Here is a 12,568-nt window from a genome sequence, read left to right as displayed (position 1 = left end):
TGAATTTAAGCAATCAGAGCAAGTTTACAGTAAATACTAAATAGAAATTGTGTCCATGAACCTGTTTCTATCATGTCAACACAGGTCAACGTGTCAAGAAAGCTTTGATACTCCCCGCCTCAAATCCATCTGATCGTTCATGAATGTTCTTCACAATAACTAGAGAATGCACAATAAAACTCTACAATAAACACTAAAGACAAATTGATTCTATTAGCCTATTTTTGCATGCCATAAAGCTCAAGAGGGCTCATACTAACCACCTAAAACAGGTATGATCAATTGATGAGGCTAGGTTTGTTCCTAACAACTACAACATGAAAATGTCATTCCAGTCAAGCAAAGCACATTCGTGCCACATTTACATGCTTATCTGATCTATTTCAACATGTCATAAAACTCGCGCTGAGCCAACCTTCAATGGATCTGACCAATTAAGGATGTTTGTCCAAAACCGGAAAACGCACACAGCAGTGAATTTCCTTCCCAACACTACACGCAAATTGTGTTCATGAACATATTTTTGACATCAACCCAAGAAGGCTGCGATAACACCTGCCTAAAACTGATACAATCAATTATGCAGGTTGTGTGTCCATAACAACTAGACACGGCACAATACGGTGAATTTCCTTCTATTCAAACAAGCAGAGCATGTTCGTGCCACCTTCACATGCTTACGTGACCTATTGTAACCCGTCATAAAACTCAAGAGGGCTGTGCCATGCGACCCTGCCTGCAACAATTAACAAGGTTGTTTGTCTGTAACAAGTAGAGAATGCGCAATGCAGTGACTTTCATTGTTAAAAACAAACACTGATTTTAACTCGTGCCTATGAGCCTATTTCTACATCAAACTCAAGAGGGCTGCGGTGATACTATCCCGCTGAAAGTGATCTGATCAGTTGACTGGCAAGGTTCCTTGTTCATAACAACAAGAGGGGATGCACAACAAACTAAAATGTCATCCCATCCATGCAGAATATTTAACATCGTCAACATTTACATGTGTACGTGACCTATTTCAGCATGTCATCAAACTCAAGAGCGCTATGAAATGCAATCAGCCTGCAACTGATCTGACCAATAACTATGGATGTTTGTGCATAACAACTAGGAAATGCACAATAAAAGGAATCAATGGATTCACGCACATTCACGACAAACACTAAACAAAAATGGTGTCTATGAGTCTGTTTTCTGTCACGCCATAATACATAAGAATGCTATGATACTACCCGCCTGAAACTGATACCATCAATTGATAAGGTTGTTTGTCCATAACACCTAGAGGATGTAAAATAAATGTCATCACATTCAAGCAGAGCATGGTTGTGCCACATTTACATGCTTGTGTGACCTATTTCAACAGGTCATAAAACTCAAGAGCGCTGTCATGGCAGCGCCCTGCAAATTGACCTGACCAATTAAAAAGGGTGTCTGTGCATACCAACTACAGAATGCACAGTCGAAACAATTCCTTTCATGCAGGCAAACATGTTTACAGAAACCACGAAACGCAAACTGAGAGTAACCGTAACATGCTTACGTGGCCTATTTTGACAGGTCATTAGAAGCAGCTCCGAAACTGATCTGATAACGAGCCGGTGAGACGGACAAGCATGTTTGACATGCGAGCGCAGGAATGACGAGAATGAAAAATGTGCGCGTCGGGCCGGAAATGAAAGGCGCCGACGACGGTCTTGCATTTTTAAAGTGAGAATATCTGCATGATCACCTGTGCTACGTCGCTGATGCGGGCCTTTCCCACACAGCCGCTATCGTTCTATCTAACAATGCCGCGGCAGACGAAGGAGGAAATAAGACGGCCGTTCACCCAAAATGAACGTGTTCCCGCTCTAACAAATGCAGTGTCCTAATTAGCTGCTCTTATCCACTCCGGACAAATAAATGCCTTGGTCAAATAGACACCCCAATTGGGTGGCAAATGTATCTCAGTTCACAACCGCCACCTTTCACACACGGACAAAAGTTAACTGTGAACTCTGTTGCTAACTAAAACAGGAGACACAACTAAAGCTGGTAAACAGTCTCTCCGATTAATTAAGAGTGCATGATGCATACGAGTTCCCTGTGGACTATTAAAGACGCTGTGAAGTGAACGTAGCGACGTGAACGCAGATTCAAGTAGACGGAGGTCGCTCCACAATGTTGTGAGCGTCCATATTTATGTCTTATTTGTTTTTCCCGCATTTCCACAGATTTTTTTGTATTTCACTGCATTTTCTTTTCCCATAATAGTCATTTTTCTTTAGTTTTAAACTCCACTTTCACTTTACATACACTAGTAGTCGTACTTAGTACCATTCTATCATAATTGTATAATTTTCCCAGATTGTAACAAATTGTTTGCAAAAAATTTTTGAATTGTTCATCCATCCAATTTCTATTGAACTCTTGTCATCATGAGGATTGCAAGGAACTGGAACGAATCCCAGTTGACTCGGGCAAGAGACAGGTTACCCCCTGAACCGGTCGCTAGCCGAACACATCGACAAACAAGATGTCACGCTCACATTCACAACTATGGACAATTTAGAGTACAACCTTGGCAAGCATGTTTTGGGAATATGAGAGGAAGCACGACAAGGGCATACAAACTCCACACAGGAAGGCCAAAGCTGAGATTCGAATGCTGAACCTCGGAACTGTGAGGCCGATGTGCTAACCATTAGGCCACCGGGCTACCTCTAATGAAATATTAATTACCAAGATGATACAAATGCCTAAGGCCGACAGATACTCTACATTTGAGTAAACCAACACCCACATATAACGCATGATTGAGCAAATATGCCTTTTGTGTTGTTTTTGAATGGCGAGACAATGAAAATGCCTCAACGGGTGTTTTGAGGAAACAACCAGCTTAACCAGTTCGTTGATTCACCTGACAAGATTCGACGTGAGGCTCTCAGGACTAAATCTTGTGTTTACCCTCATTTCCCCCTTTCGCTGATAAATCACTAGTGGAGCTGTGGGAAACGAAATACTGTATCAGTGAATCTCTGCACTTTCAACCAGCGATAATGAGCACTTCTTGGTAATAAAAGGGTCGATGTCGGCTCACGTTGCCCCCGTCTCTACCACTGGCTGAGTTCACTTTATCGTTTGGACCAGATAAGAAGTGATTAGCTCTTTCCACAATCGTGCCAAAACAAATAAATTGCTTCCAGCAAGCTTGGCTGGAGCTCACGTCCCGCGGGGGGGGAGAGGGGGGGCGAACACGTTGTCCCAGTGAAAGTTGAGCAGGTAACGCGCAGTACTAAATCAGCTATTAATATGCTACGGGAATGTCCCTTTTGGTTCACGTGTGTGCTAGCAACCTCAACTAACCGTCGTTTGTGTTGCGTTGCCACTCATGTAGCTACTAACGAGCTAGCTGTCAGAAACCCAACCGACGTGCGCTACTTACGCAGCGATAGTCCTCTGAATGCGTGTTAAAAAATACACAGCGGGAGTCGTTAACGGAGGACTTTATATTGGGGTTGTCCATTTCGCCTCGCTTGTCTTTATGGACCCCCCCAAAAAAAACAAAAAAAAACAACAACAAAATCAGCCTGGATATGTTTGAGTTTTTGGTTGTGCATCGCACGCTACTTCCTGGTCTACGGCACGCGCGAAAGGACGAAAAGACTAAAAATGCATGTTTGAAGTCATGCATGTCTGTTACCGTGCACGTGCTCGGGGTTTCTTACATCTAGTGCAGAAGCACTCTATCAATAGAAGTGCTTTCCAAATTGGACATGATGCTTTGTTTCAAGGGCCAGGTAGTTACGAGATGGCCAGCCTCTCTCGTGCATAACCTCTTCCACTCGCCATGGCGCAATCTCCACATGCCGACGATTGAAAAAAAAAAAAAAAAAAAAAAGCCAGCTCATTTACAGTCAAATGCAGCAATGCGTGTGACCTTTGTCCGATGCGGTGGCATCTGTGAGTGGAAAACATTGAGAATCAGACAAGACAATGAAATGTCACACACAGGGTGTGTCTGCTGGAAATGTCTCAGGGCTATTTGCCCCCTTTTAGGGGTGCAACAACAACTACTGATGTTTGGGAAACGTGTTTGCATGTATGCTTTGCTATTTGATGTGTTGCATTAGTACTTCAAAGGCTGTGTTGCAGGCTCAACTGCAACCTTTTTTTCTGAGGTCTGGTGAAATAGACAAAAGACACGTTGAGCATATCTAAAGAAAGACTTCTTCCTGTCAGTCAAAATAGGATGTGTGGACCGGGGAGTTGAGTCTCTTCACATTACACTGACTTGGTGACGTCCATTGCTTTGTTGTTCTTTTGTTATTAATGTTGATTTTTGGCCTCTTCAGCCATCTTCTACCGAGTAGCGAGGACAGAGACACGTCTACCATTCCCCCCCCCAGTGGGTAACAATAAATTCCATTTCCTGTTTAACGGTGATCATCACTCTTGTCCAAACACACTTGTAGGGTTAATAGTTAAGGTGCTCACTCAGCCGAGGTTTACACACCTGTGAGAATTTTGGTTCAGTTTCGAAAGTGTCTCTGTAACCTTTGGTTCCAATTTACAGGCGATGCTGAGTGACTGACAAGCCTTATTTAGAATAAATAAATGAACAAATGAAACACCACTACTAACAAGGCATCGAAAAGAAAGATGCCCGGGATAAAAAGCTTGGCGAGATTAGACAATGGTGATCTGCACAACAGAACTCACAGGATGAACAAAAGGATCTGACGGAGATTGAAAGAAAAACCAATTAACTAAGTACAACAAGACTAATGGCACACAACAAAGACACAGGTTGGGTGAACACAAGGGATGGCAGGGAGTCGATTGGTTGGGGCACAGGGAGGCCAACGGGCGCGCTTAAACTGATGAGGAACGAGGTCAAACGCGGACACATGCCGGGAGAACGATAAGAGGCGGGGAGGCGAGCCAAAAAGTGTATTTGAGTAAGACGACGGTGACTTTGGAATGGTCTGACTCAAGTAAAAGGAAGAGGTAGTCCTCCGAATAGTTACTTGAATAACTATTCTGTGAAAAACCTCTCAAGTACGGAGTAAATGGTGAATAACATATGATTTAGCTATTTTTAAAATCGAGCGTGAACGTCAAATAGGAAGAATTACAATGGAAATGTGCAAATCCAAATATTGCCCAACAATGTCCCTTTAAAACAATCTTTTTTTTTTCTTCATAAAAATAACAAACTCAGGCAAATTCAGCCACAAGAAAAACTCTGAAATGAACTTTTTTTTTTTTTACACGTGTGAAACAGCACAATTGGTTTACCAGGCCGAGATGAGTGTTTACGTATAATTTGATTCCATTTAACTTCAACAGGTGGAAGGAATCACTCACATTTATCAGCAATACTGGACTCTCTTTTATGATTCAGAAACAACGTTAGTTCTGCCAACTTACATCTTTATCTACAGTCCTGTGCATACATTGCAGATTGCTTTGTCTCTAAGCTCTTTTAGAATGCGCGCAAATCTTTCTACAGCTACGGTAGGAACACCAACGGGTCTGATTAGTCGGAGGAATTCCAATTGGCGTTTACATGCTGTGATTGACGTGCTGGAGCGCAACATTTTGCAAAAAAAAAAAAGCCAGCGCAATGTAGCTCAATGTAATCGAATAATGTAATTCTGTACATACTCAAAATGTAAAAAGTACGTTGCGTTAAAACTCTTCTGAAAAGTACTATTTATCCAAAACATTACTTGAGTAAATGTAGCCTGTTATTGATGTACGAACAGATCACAGCAGAAAGCAACGATCGAAACGCGACAGCTTAGGTGGTTCGAGTTGTTGCCGCGTGAGGCGGCAAACCACTTTTAACATTCACAACGTGCAGACATTTTAGAAGGCGCTCGTCCGGTCGGGCACGCTTTTTCATGGGTATAATTATGACATGAAAACGAGCGGGGTAATGATCCAGAGTCATTTCAAGCTGTCGGCGTGTTAACAATGAGCGCGATAAAAAACATATTCTGACAGAAATGGAACGACAAAGTGGCTAACGACGCGGATAAGACGCCGCTGAATGGCTGTCGTTTCAAGTGATTAATAATTCAAAGCAGCGGGGACTTCATCGACACAGTGCTCCCAAAAACAAAAACATGTTTCGATTTTGTCTGTTTAGTCTGGTGCGTAACCAGATTGTGGCGTCCCAAAAGATTTCTCAACTGTTTTATGATTTGTTCCCAACAATTTTTCCCAGAGGAAATCAATTGTAACTAGAAATAAGAAATTCCCGGTTCAAACTGTCACCTTCCTCCATAAGCAATCTTATCTTACCTCCTCTTCTGTGCTCCTTTTGCTACGTGTCATATGTGTCATTTGACCAGCTTGTTCAATAGAATTCTAGCGCGTGAGAAGATGCCTGAGGAATGGAGGAAAAGTGCGCTGGTGCCCATTTTTAAGAACAAGGGTGACGCGCACAGCTGTGGGAACTATAGAGGAATAAAGTGGATGAGCCACACAATGAAGTGATGGGAAAGAGTCGTGGAGGCTAGACTGAGGACAGAAGTGAGTATTTGCGAGCAGGTGTGTTATGTGACAGAAGAGTCTCTGCTCGGATGAAGGGCAAAGTTTAGAAGACAGTGGTGAGGCCAGCCATGATGGACGGAATAGAGACAGTGGCACTGAAGAGACGACAGGAAGCAGAGCTGGAGGTGGCGGATATGAAGATGTTGAGGTTCGCTCTCGGAGTGACCAGGTTGGATCAAATTAGAGATGAGCTCATCAGAGGGACGGCCAAGGTTCCATGTTTTGGAGACAAGGTTAGAGAGAGGAGACTTCGATGGTTTGGACACGTCCAGAGGAGAAATAGTGAGTATATTGGTAGAAGGATGAGGAGGATGGAGCTGCCAGGCAAGAGAGCGAGAGGAAGACCAAAGAGAAGGTCGATGGATGTCGTGAGGGAAGACATGAGGGCAGTTGGTGTTGGAGAGGACGATGCAGGAGATTGGCTGACATGGAAAAGGATGACGCGCTGTGGCCACCCCTAAAGGGACAAGCCCAAAGGAAAAGAAGACGTCTGTTGCTATAGGCTAACATTTTGTCCGACATCATCCATGACAGCAGTTTTATGCGCTAACATCCTTTATGTGCTAACATCCTATTTTTGCGCTAAACTGTCTCTGCAGAATGTACATTAGCACTAACATCCAATCATCTGTAAACGTTGTGCTAAATTCGATGACTGCTAGTTGCTAGCATTCAATCTGTTGCATACTTTGTTAGCCAAATATGCATAGGCTAGTTCTGATTCTTCGCACTAACAATCGCTGCATACTTTTTGAGTACAAATGCGAGTACTAACATCCAATGTTCTGCGTAATTTGTGTTAAGCTTCTTGATTGCTAGTGCTAATATTCCATTTTCTGCAAACATTATGCTAAATTAGCTGAACGCAAGTACTGCGCTATCATTACAACCGCTCTATACTTTGTGCTAAGCCCAATTAGCCGAACGCAAGTACTAACATCCAAGCCGCTACATTGACTTGATACTAGTTTTGAATGTGCTGCATACTTTGTCCCGTGTGTAGGATAGTAAGATCCTTGCGCGAAATGAAGTGAAAATGCATCAGTATCGAAAATAGACTGAGTTCATACAAAAGTTTATTTTTACATATCAAATATCAGTAGATAAAGAGTGCAAACAAACGCATCTTTTAGGCGCAGATCCAGTCAGATTGTTGACATACAAAGTGATCTCCTGGAATTCGTCATTGTTCTCAAAGCAGAACTATCAGCTGATTCCAGTTCATTGACCGAAGTGAGGCACGAGGAAGTCACTGGCTCTTTTTTTAAGCATCTGCCTCCTTCCTCTTTTTTTTTTTTTAATCCGAAAGACATCAGAGCGGAAATTGCATGGTCATACGCACACATTAACTATCTTCAAATGGGCGATTCACCCCACACATCCGCTCCGGTTGTTTGAAAGAAACATTCACGCCCTGAGGTAATAAATTACACAAATACAATTTTTAAATAGGTTTCACCTGCCGATCAAAGTAAAAAGTCAACGCCCATTGAGTGCAAGAGGAATTGTTAAAGCATTGAGCGGTGTCGACTTTCAACACATCGGACAGTGCAAGAGATGTATGTAGGAAGGCTGCCATCTTCTCCGCCATCGTCCATTGGTGGGTTAGTCGCCATTTTAAATTTCGCTTCAGCCAGTTCAAAGTAAAACTGTAGCAATACAGATGGGCCTTTCGGTGGTGCAAGTTTCAAAACCCTCCCCAAAACACAAAAGTTCCTAATCTAGAATAAGAAAGGCTCGTTTCATCCTTGCAATGGAGAACGGGTCTTGCTTTTAGAGTCCGATGGACTGCTTGTAGCGCTTGGTGAGGGACTTGGCCTGCGTGGTGAGCTTGCTCAGGACCTCTTGGAGCCCGGCCAGGTGGTACTGGAACTGCTTCTGCAGGTCCTCGTCGTCCTCCTCGTCGTCGTCGTCGTCCTCGTCTTCCGACGAAGCCGAGCACAGAGAGGAGGCGCAGGAGGCCGACGAGGCCGTGGAGTTGGCGCGGCTGAGCCGGGGCGGCGTCTCCTTGACCGCCGGCGAGACCCTCAAGCCCCACTCCATGTCCCGCCGGATGGACTTGAGCAGCTGGTAGTAGCTGTACATGTCCGCGTCGCCCTCGTCCGCCTCCGGCTTGTCGTCGCCCAGCGGCACGTCCCGCAGCAGGCTGGGCACCATGACCGTCTGGTCCATGTTGTTCACGGCCCCGAGGAAGCTGTTCATGGCGTTGAACAGGGAGTTCTTCTGGGCGGGCGTCTCGGCGAGCTGTCGCATCATTTTCGCGGCGGTTAATTTCCGGGTTGTGAATTCGACGAAGGCGCGCTGTCGGCCGGGCACGGTTGTTTTGCCGCTTGGCTTTCTGGCCCCCGCTTTAAATAGATACGGCAGGTGCTCCACGGCTCGACCTGTTTGTCCGGTACTTCGGCTTCGAGCGGAACAGGAGCCGGGTTGACCGCAAATAGCACCCGGCAGTGACGGGCGCCGAAGGTGACAACGAGCTGTTCAAATAAACAAATACAAAGTACGAGGCTATCCGATGATGATGATGATAATAATAATAATAATAATAATAATAATAAGGGCTCACATCGCTTAGGTTTTATGTTCCAAAGTGAACTTAGCTTGAAGTGCCCCGACTCTACATTAATTGCGTCACCTCTGTCCGCATTCTCGAAACATGGCGCATGCTTACGCTGGAGACTTGCCAAGCGACTCATGAATATTCATGAAGTAGGGCCATCAGGCCACCCGCTATGCGGAATCCTCTCCGGCCAATCATACGCCACGACTCCGCTAGCAAGGCGGGATAAATAGACGGAGAACCAATGAGGCGGCAGCAGCCGGGACGCTCCCGTATGCAAAACAACGGCAAGTGTGTTGGAGTTTCTCCACTAGCGTGTAGAAAGTTCTATTTGTAATGCTAAAACAATAAGAAAAAAAAAGTTTCTAAAACAAGACGCTGAATCATGTAATGTAGTCATTTCGCAAAAATCTTATGGCGTAATTTGTGTTTATGATTTTGTTCAAACAGCCCACTCAAATTCCAGGAATATAATAGAAGGGTGGGGCAAGGAACACTGATGACATTTTGGTGGGGGTACAGATAAAAGTGTAGTTTTTTTTGTTTTGTTTTTTGTTTTACATTTTCAGGGTCTGCCTGCTTCTGGGCCTAAGTCAGCTGGGATGGTGTCCAACTGGCACGTGCTCCCTCATAGAAACATAGAAAATGGATGGATAATGTATGACTCGGAGCAACCAAAAACATTCAAAGTGATTTTTCCAGCCTTGGCAGAGGTCTGCGCTGTGGTTGAACCACGAGTCGACTTCACTACTCTGCATCGACGTTTAACGCTTGAGGTTGACTAATCGCTAATCACGTGTTTTTTGCATCTCGTCTTCCAATCGGCCAATTTAGAGAGGACTTTCGACCCAGCCGTCTACCGCCGTCGCCGGACTGTGACGCGCAGTCCGGTTGCCAAATGTCTGGCCTAAAGCACGCCACAGTCCGCAAATGCCCGCGTGGGTCCGACAGTATGAAAATAAGACGGTTGTGGGTAAGCAGAGCGGTTAGCCGCTCTAGTTTCAGCTAATCCAATCGCGCCTAGTCTGAGAAGGTTCATACCAGCGAGACCTCGGGACTGGCGACGAGGAACAAGGGCAGCGGCGCAAAGAGAAACTCTATATTTGTCTTCGAAATGTTATGTAATGCGTGGACAACAATTGTGTGCTTTATTCAACTGCTTTCATTCTAGAAGTTGTATGATACAACATTGCAACATGACTCTGCATGACGCTGATGTCAGTGTATACGGCTGAATGGATGCTACAAGGGTGTGGAAATAATTGACCAAAAAGGAGACCAGTAACAAGGTTAACTGCGAAATATGCAAATCTATCCTCAAATACAAGAAAAGCACAAATGAAATAGAAACAGAGAAGCCCACCTGCCCGTGGATCAGCTGAGCAGCCAATTGTGCCATCACTTTGGGCCCCTTAAAAAGTGTGAGACATTCATACAAATTGTTGTAATTCCTGAACCGTTGGCCTGATTTGGATGTAAATACCTCGAAATTAAAGATGAAAGTTGTTCGTTTCATTTGAAGCCATTTCAGAGCCAAAAAGTTGAGAACTGTGACGACGTCCCAATATTTACGGATCTGTTTCAATAAATTGTCCCAGTTTGGATGCCTGCCATTCTTGCCGGCCTTGGCGGAGGTCTGTGCTCTATCGACTCTGTGCCGTTTGAGTTCATTTCGTCTATCCAGCGCGCGCGCTTAAGGAGCACGATACAAGCAGCCGGTGCCGCCACGTGAATCGTGGCTCATTCAATTGCGCAATGGAGCCTGAAAGTTGTGTTTTCACTTGGGGGTTGATTGGGCCCAGGAAGGGTGGGCAACTTAGGGGCCGTGGCCCCGTGCGCGACCCTCGAGAGCATTTGAAATGGCCCCTGATCGGAAAATACCACCCCAATTCCAATGAAGTTGGGACGTTGTGTTAAACATAAATACAAACAGAACACAATGATTTGCAAATCATGTTCAGCCAATATTTAATTGAATACACTACAAGATATTTCATGTTCAAACTGATAAACTTTATTGTTTTTAGCAAATAATCATTAACTTAAAATTTTATGGCTGCAACACGCTCCAAAACAGCTGGGACAGGCTCATGTTTACCACTGTGTTACATCACCTTTTCTTTTAACGACATTCAATAAACGTTTGGGAACTGAGGACACTAATTGTTGAAGCTTTGAAGGTGGAATTCTTTCCCATTCTCGCTCGATGTACAGCTTCAGCCGTTCAACAGTCCGGGGTCGCCGTTGTCGTATTTTACGCTTCATAATGCGCCACACATTTTCAATGGGAGACAGGTCTGGACTGCAGGCCATTCAGCGGCGTCTTATCCGCGTCCATGAAAAAGACGTCGCTTGGATGGCAGCATATGTTTCTCCAAAACCTGTATGTACCTTTCAGCATGAATGGTGCCTTCACAGATGTGTAAGTGACTCATGCCATTGGCACTAACACAGCCCCATACCGTCACAGATGCTGGCTTTTGAACTTTGCGTCCATAACAGTCCGGATGGTTCTTTTCCTCTTTGGCCCGGAGGACACGACATCCACAATTTCCAAAAACAATTTGAAATGCGGACTCGTCGGACCACAGAACACTTTTCCACTTTGCATCGGTCCATCTTTGATGAGCTCAGGCCCAGAGAAGCCGGCGGCGTTTCTGGGTGTTGTTGATAAATGGCTTTTTTTGCATAGTAGAGTTTTAAGTTGTACTTACGGATGTAGCGCCGAACTGTATTTACTGACATTGGTTTTCTGCAGTGTTCCTGAGCCCACGTGGCGATATCCTTTACACATCGATGTCGGTTTTTGATGCGGTGCCGCCTGAGGGATCGACAGTCACGGGCATTCAATGTTGGTTTTCGGCCTTGGCGCTTAGATGCAGTGATTTCTCCAGATTCTCGGAACCTTTCGGTGATATTATGGACCGTAGATGATGAAATCCCTAAATTCCTTGCAATTGTACGTTGAGGAAGATTGTCCTTCAACTGTTGGACTATTTTCTCACGCACTTGTTGACAAAGAGGCGAACCTCGCCCCATCTTTGCTCGTGAATGACTGAGCAATTCAGGGAAGCAATCATGGCGCCCACCTGTTCCCAATGAGCCTGTTCACCTGTGGGATGTTCCAAACACGTGTTTGATGAGCATTCCTCAACTTTCTCAGTCTTTTTTTGCCACCTGTCCCAGCTTTTTGAGAACGTGTTGCAGCCATAAAAGTCTCAGTTAATTATTATTTGCTCAAAACAATCAAGTTGACCAGTTTGAACATGAAATATCTTGTCTTTGTAGTGTATTCATTTAAATTCAATTTGCAAACCATTGTATTCTGTTTTTATTTCTGTTTAACACAACGTCCCAACTTCTTTGGAATTGGCGCTGTAAATATCCCCTGCTTTGCACTCTCACGAGAATGACTCACTCTCAAAGCACTGTCAGTGGATATCGGCAGGAACATCC

The 12,568-nt window shown here is 44.5% G+C and overlaps 2 protein-coding genes across 5 annotated transcripts in view; both read right to left on the bottom strand.

Moving 5' to 3' along the window:
• si:dkey-100n23.5 overlaps positions 1 to 3,614 on the bottom strand; it is a 101,591-nt gene extending 97,977 nt beyond the window's left edge. Inside the window, exon 1 of one of the 4 annotated variants that reach the window (XR_009769609.1) lies at positions 3,434 to 3,614. Coding sequence is in view for 2 of the 4 variants with exons in the window: in XM_061692861.1 (XP_061548845.1) it covers positions 1,550 to 1,709 (160 nt within the window). In the remaining 2 variants the exon portion in view is untranslated. Of the gene's footprint in view, positions 1 to 260; positions 402 to 1,549; positions 1,797 to 3,433 lie in introns of those variants that run through there. The other 3 variants (XM_061692860.1, XM_061692861.1, XM_061692862.1) reach the window with 3 other exon arrangements.
• Positions 3,615 to 7,611: 3,997 nt separating this feature from the next.
• On the bottom strand, positions 7,612 to 9,191 carry mid1ip1a (MID1 interacting protein 1a). The gene is made up of 2 exons (XM_061691814.1): positions 9,119 to 9,191; positions 7,612 to 9,029 (listed from the first exon to the last, which is right to left on the bottom strand). The coding sequence occupies exon 2, from the start codon at positions 8,806 to 8,808 to the stop codon at positions 8,326 to 8,328; it is 483 nt and encodes a 160-aa protein (XP_061547798.1). The 5' UTR covers positions 8,809 to 9,029; positions 9,119 to 9,191; the 3' UTR covers positions 7,612 to 8,325.
• Positions 9,192 to 12,568: the final 3,377 nt, after the last annotated feature.

The sequence above is a fragment of the Phycodurus eques genome, chromosome 12 (assembly GCF_024500275.1).
Source record: "Phycodurus eques isolate BA_2022a chromosome 12, UOR_Pequ_1.1, whole genome shotgun sequence".
Classification (NCBI taxonomy): domain Eukaryota; kingdom Metazoa; phylum Chordata; class Actinopteri; order Syngnathiformes; family Syngnathidae; genus Phycodurus; species Phycodurus eques.
Note: the sequence above shows the minus strand (reverse complement) of the source record. Positions and strands in the feature narration are given on the sequence as shown.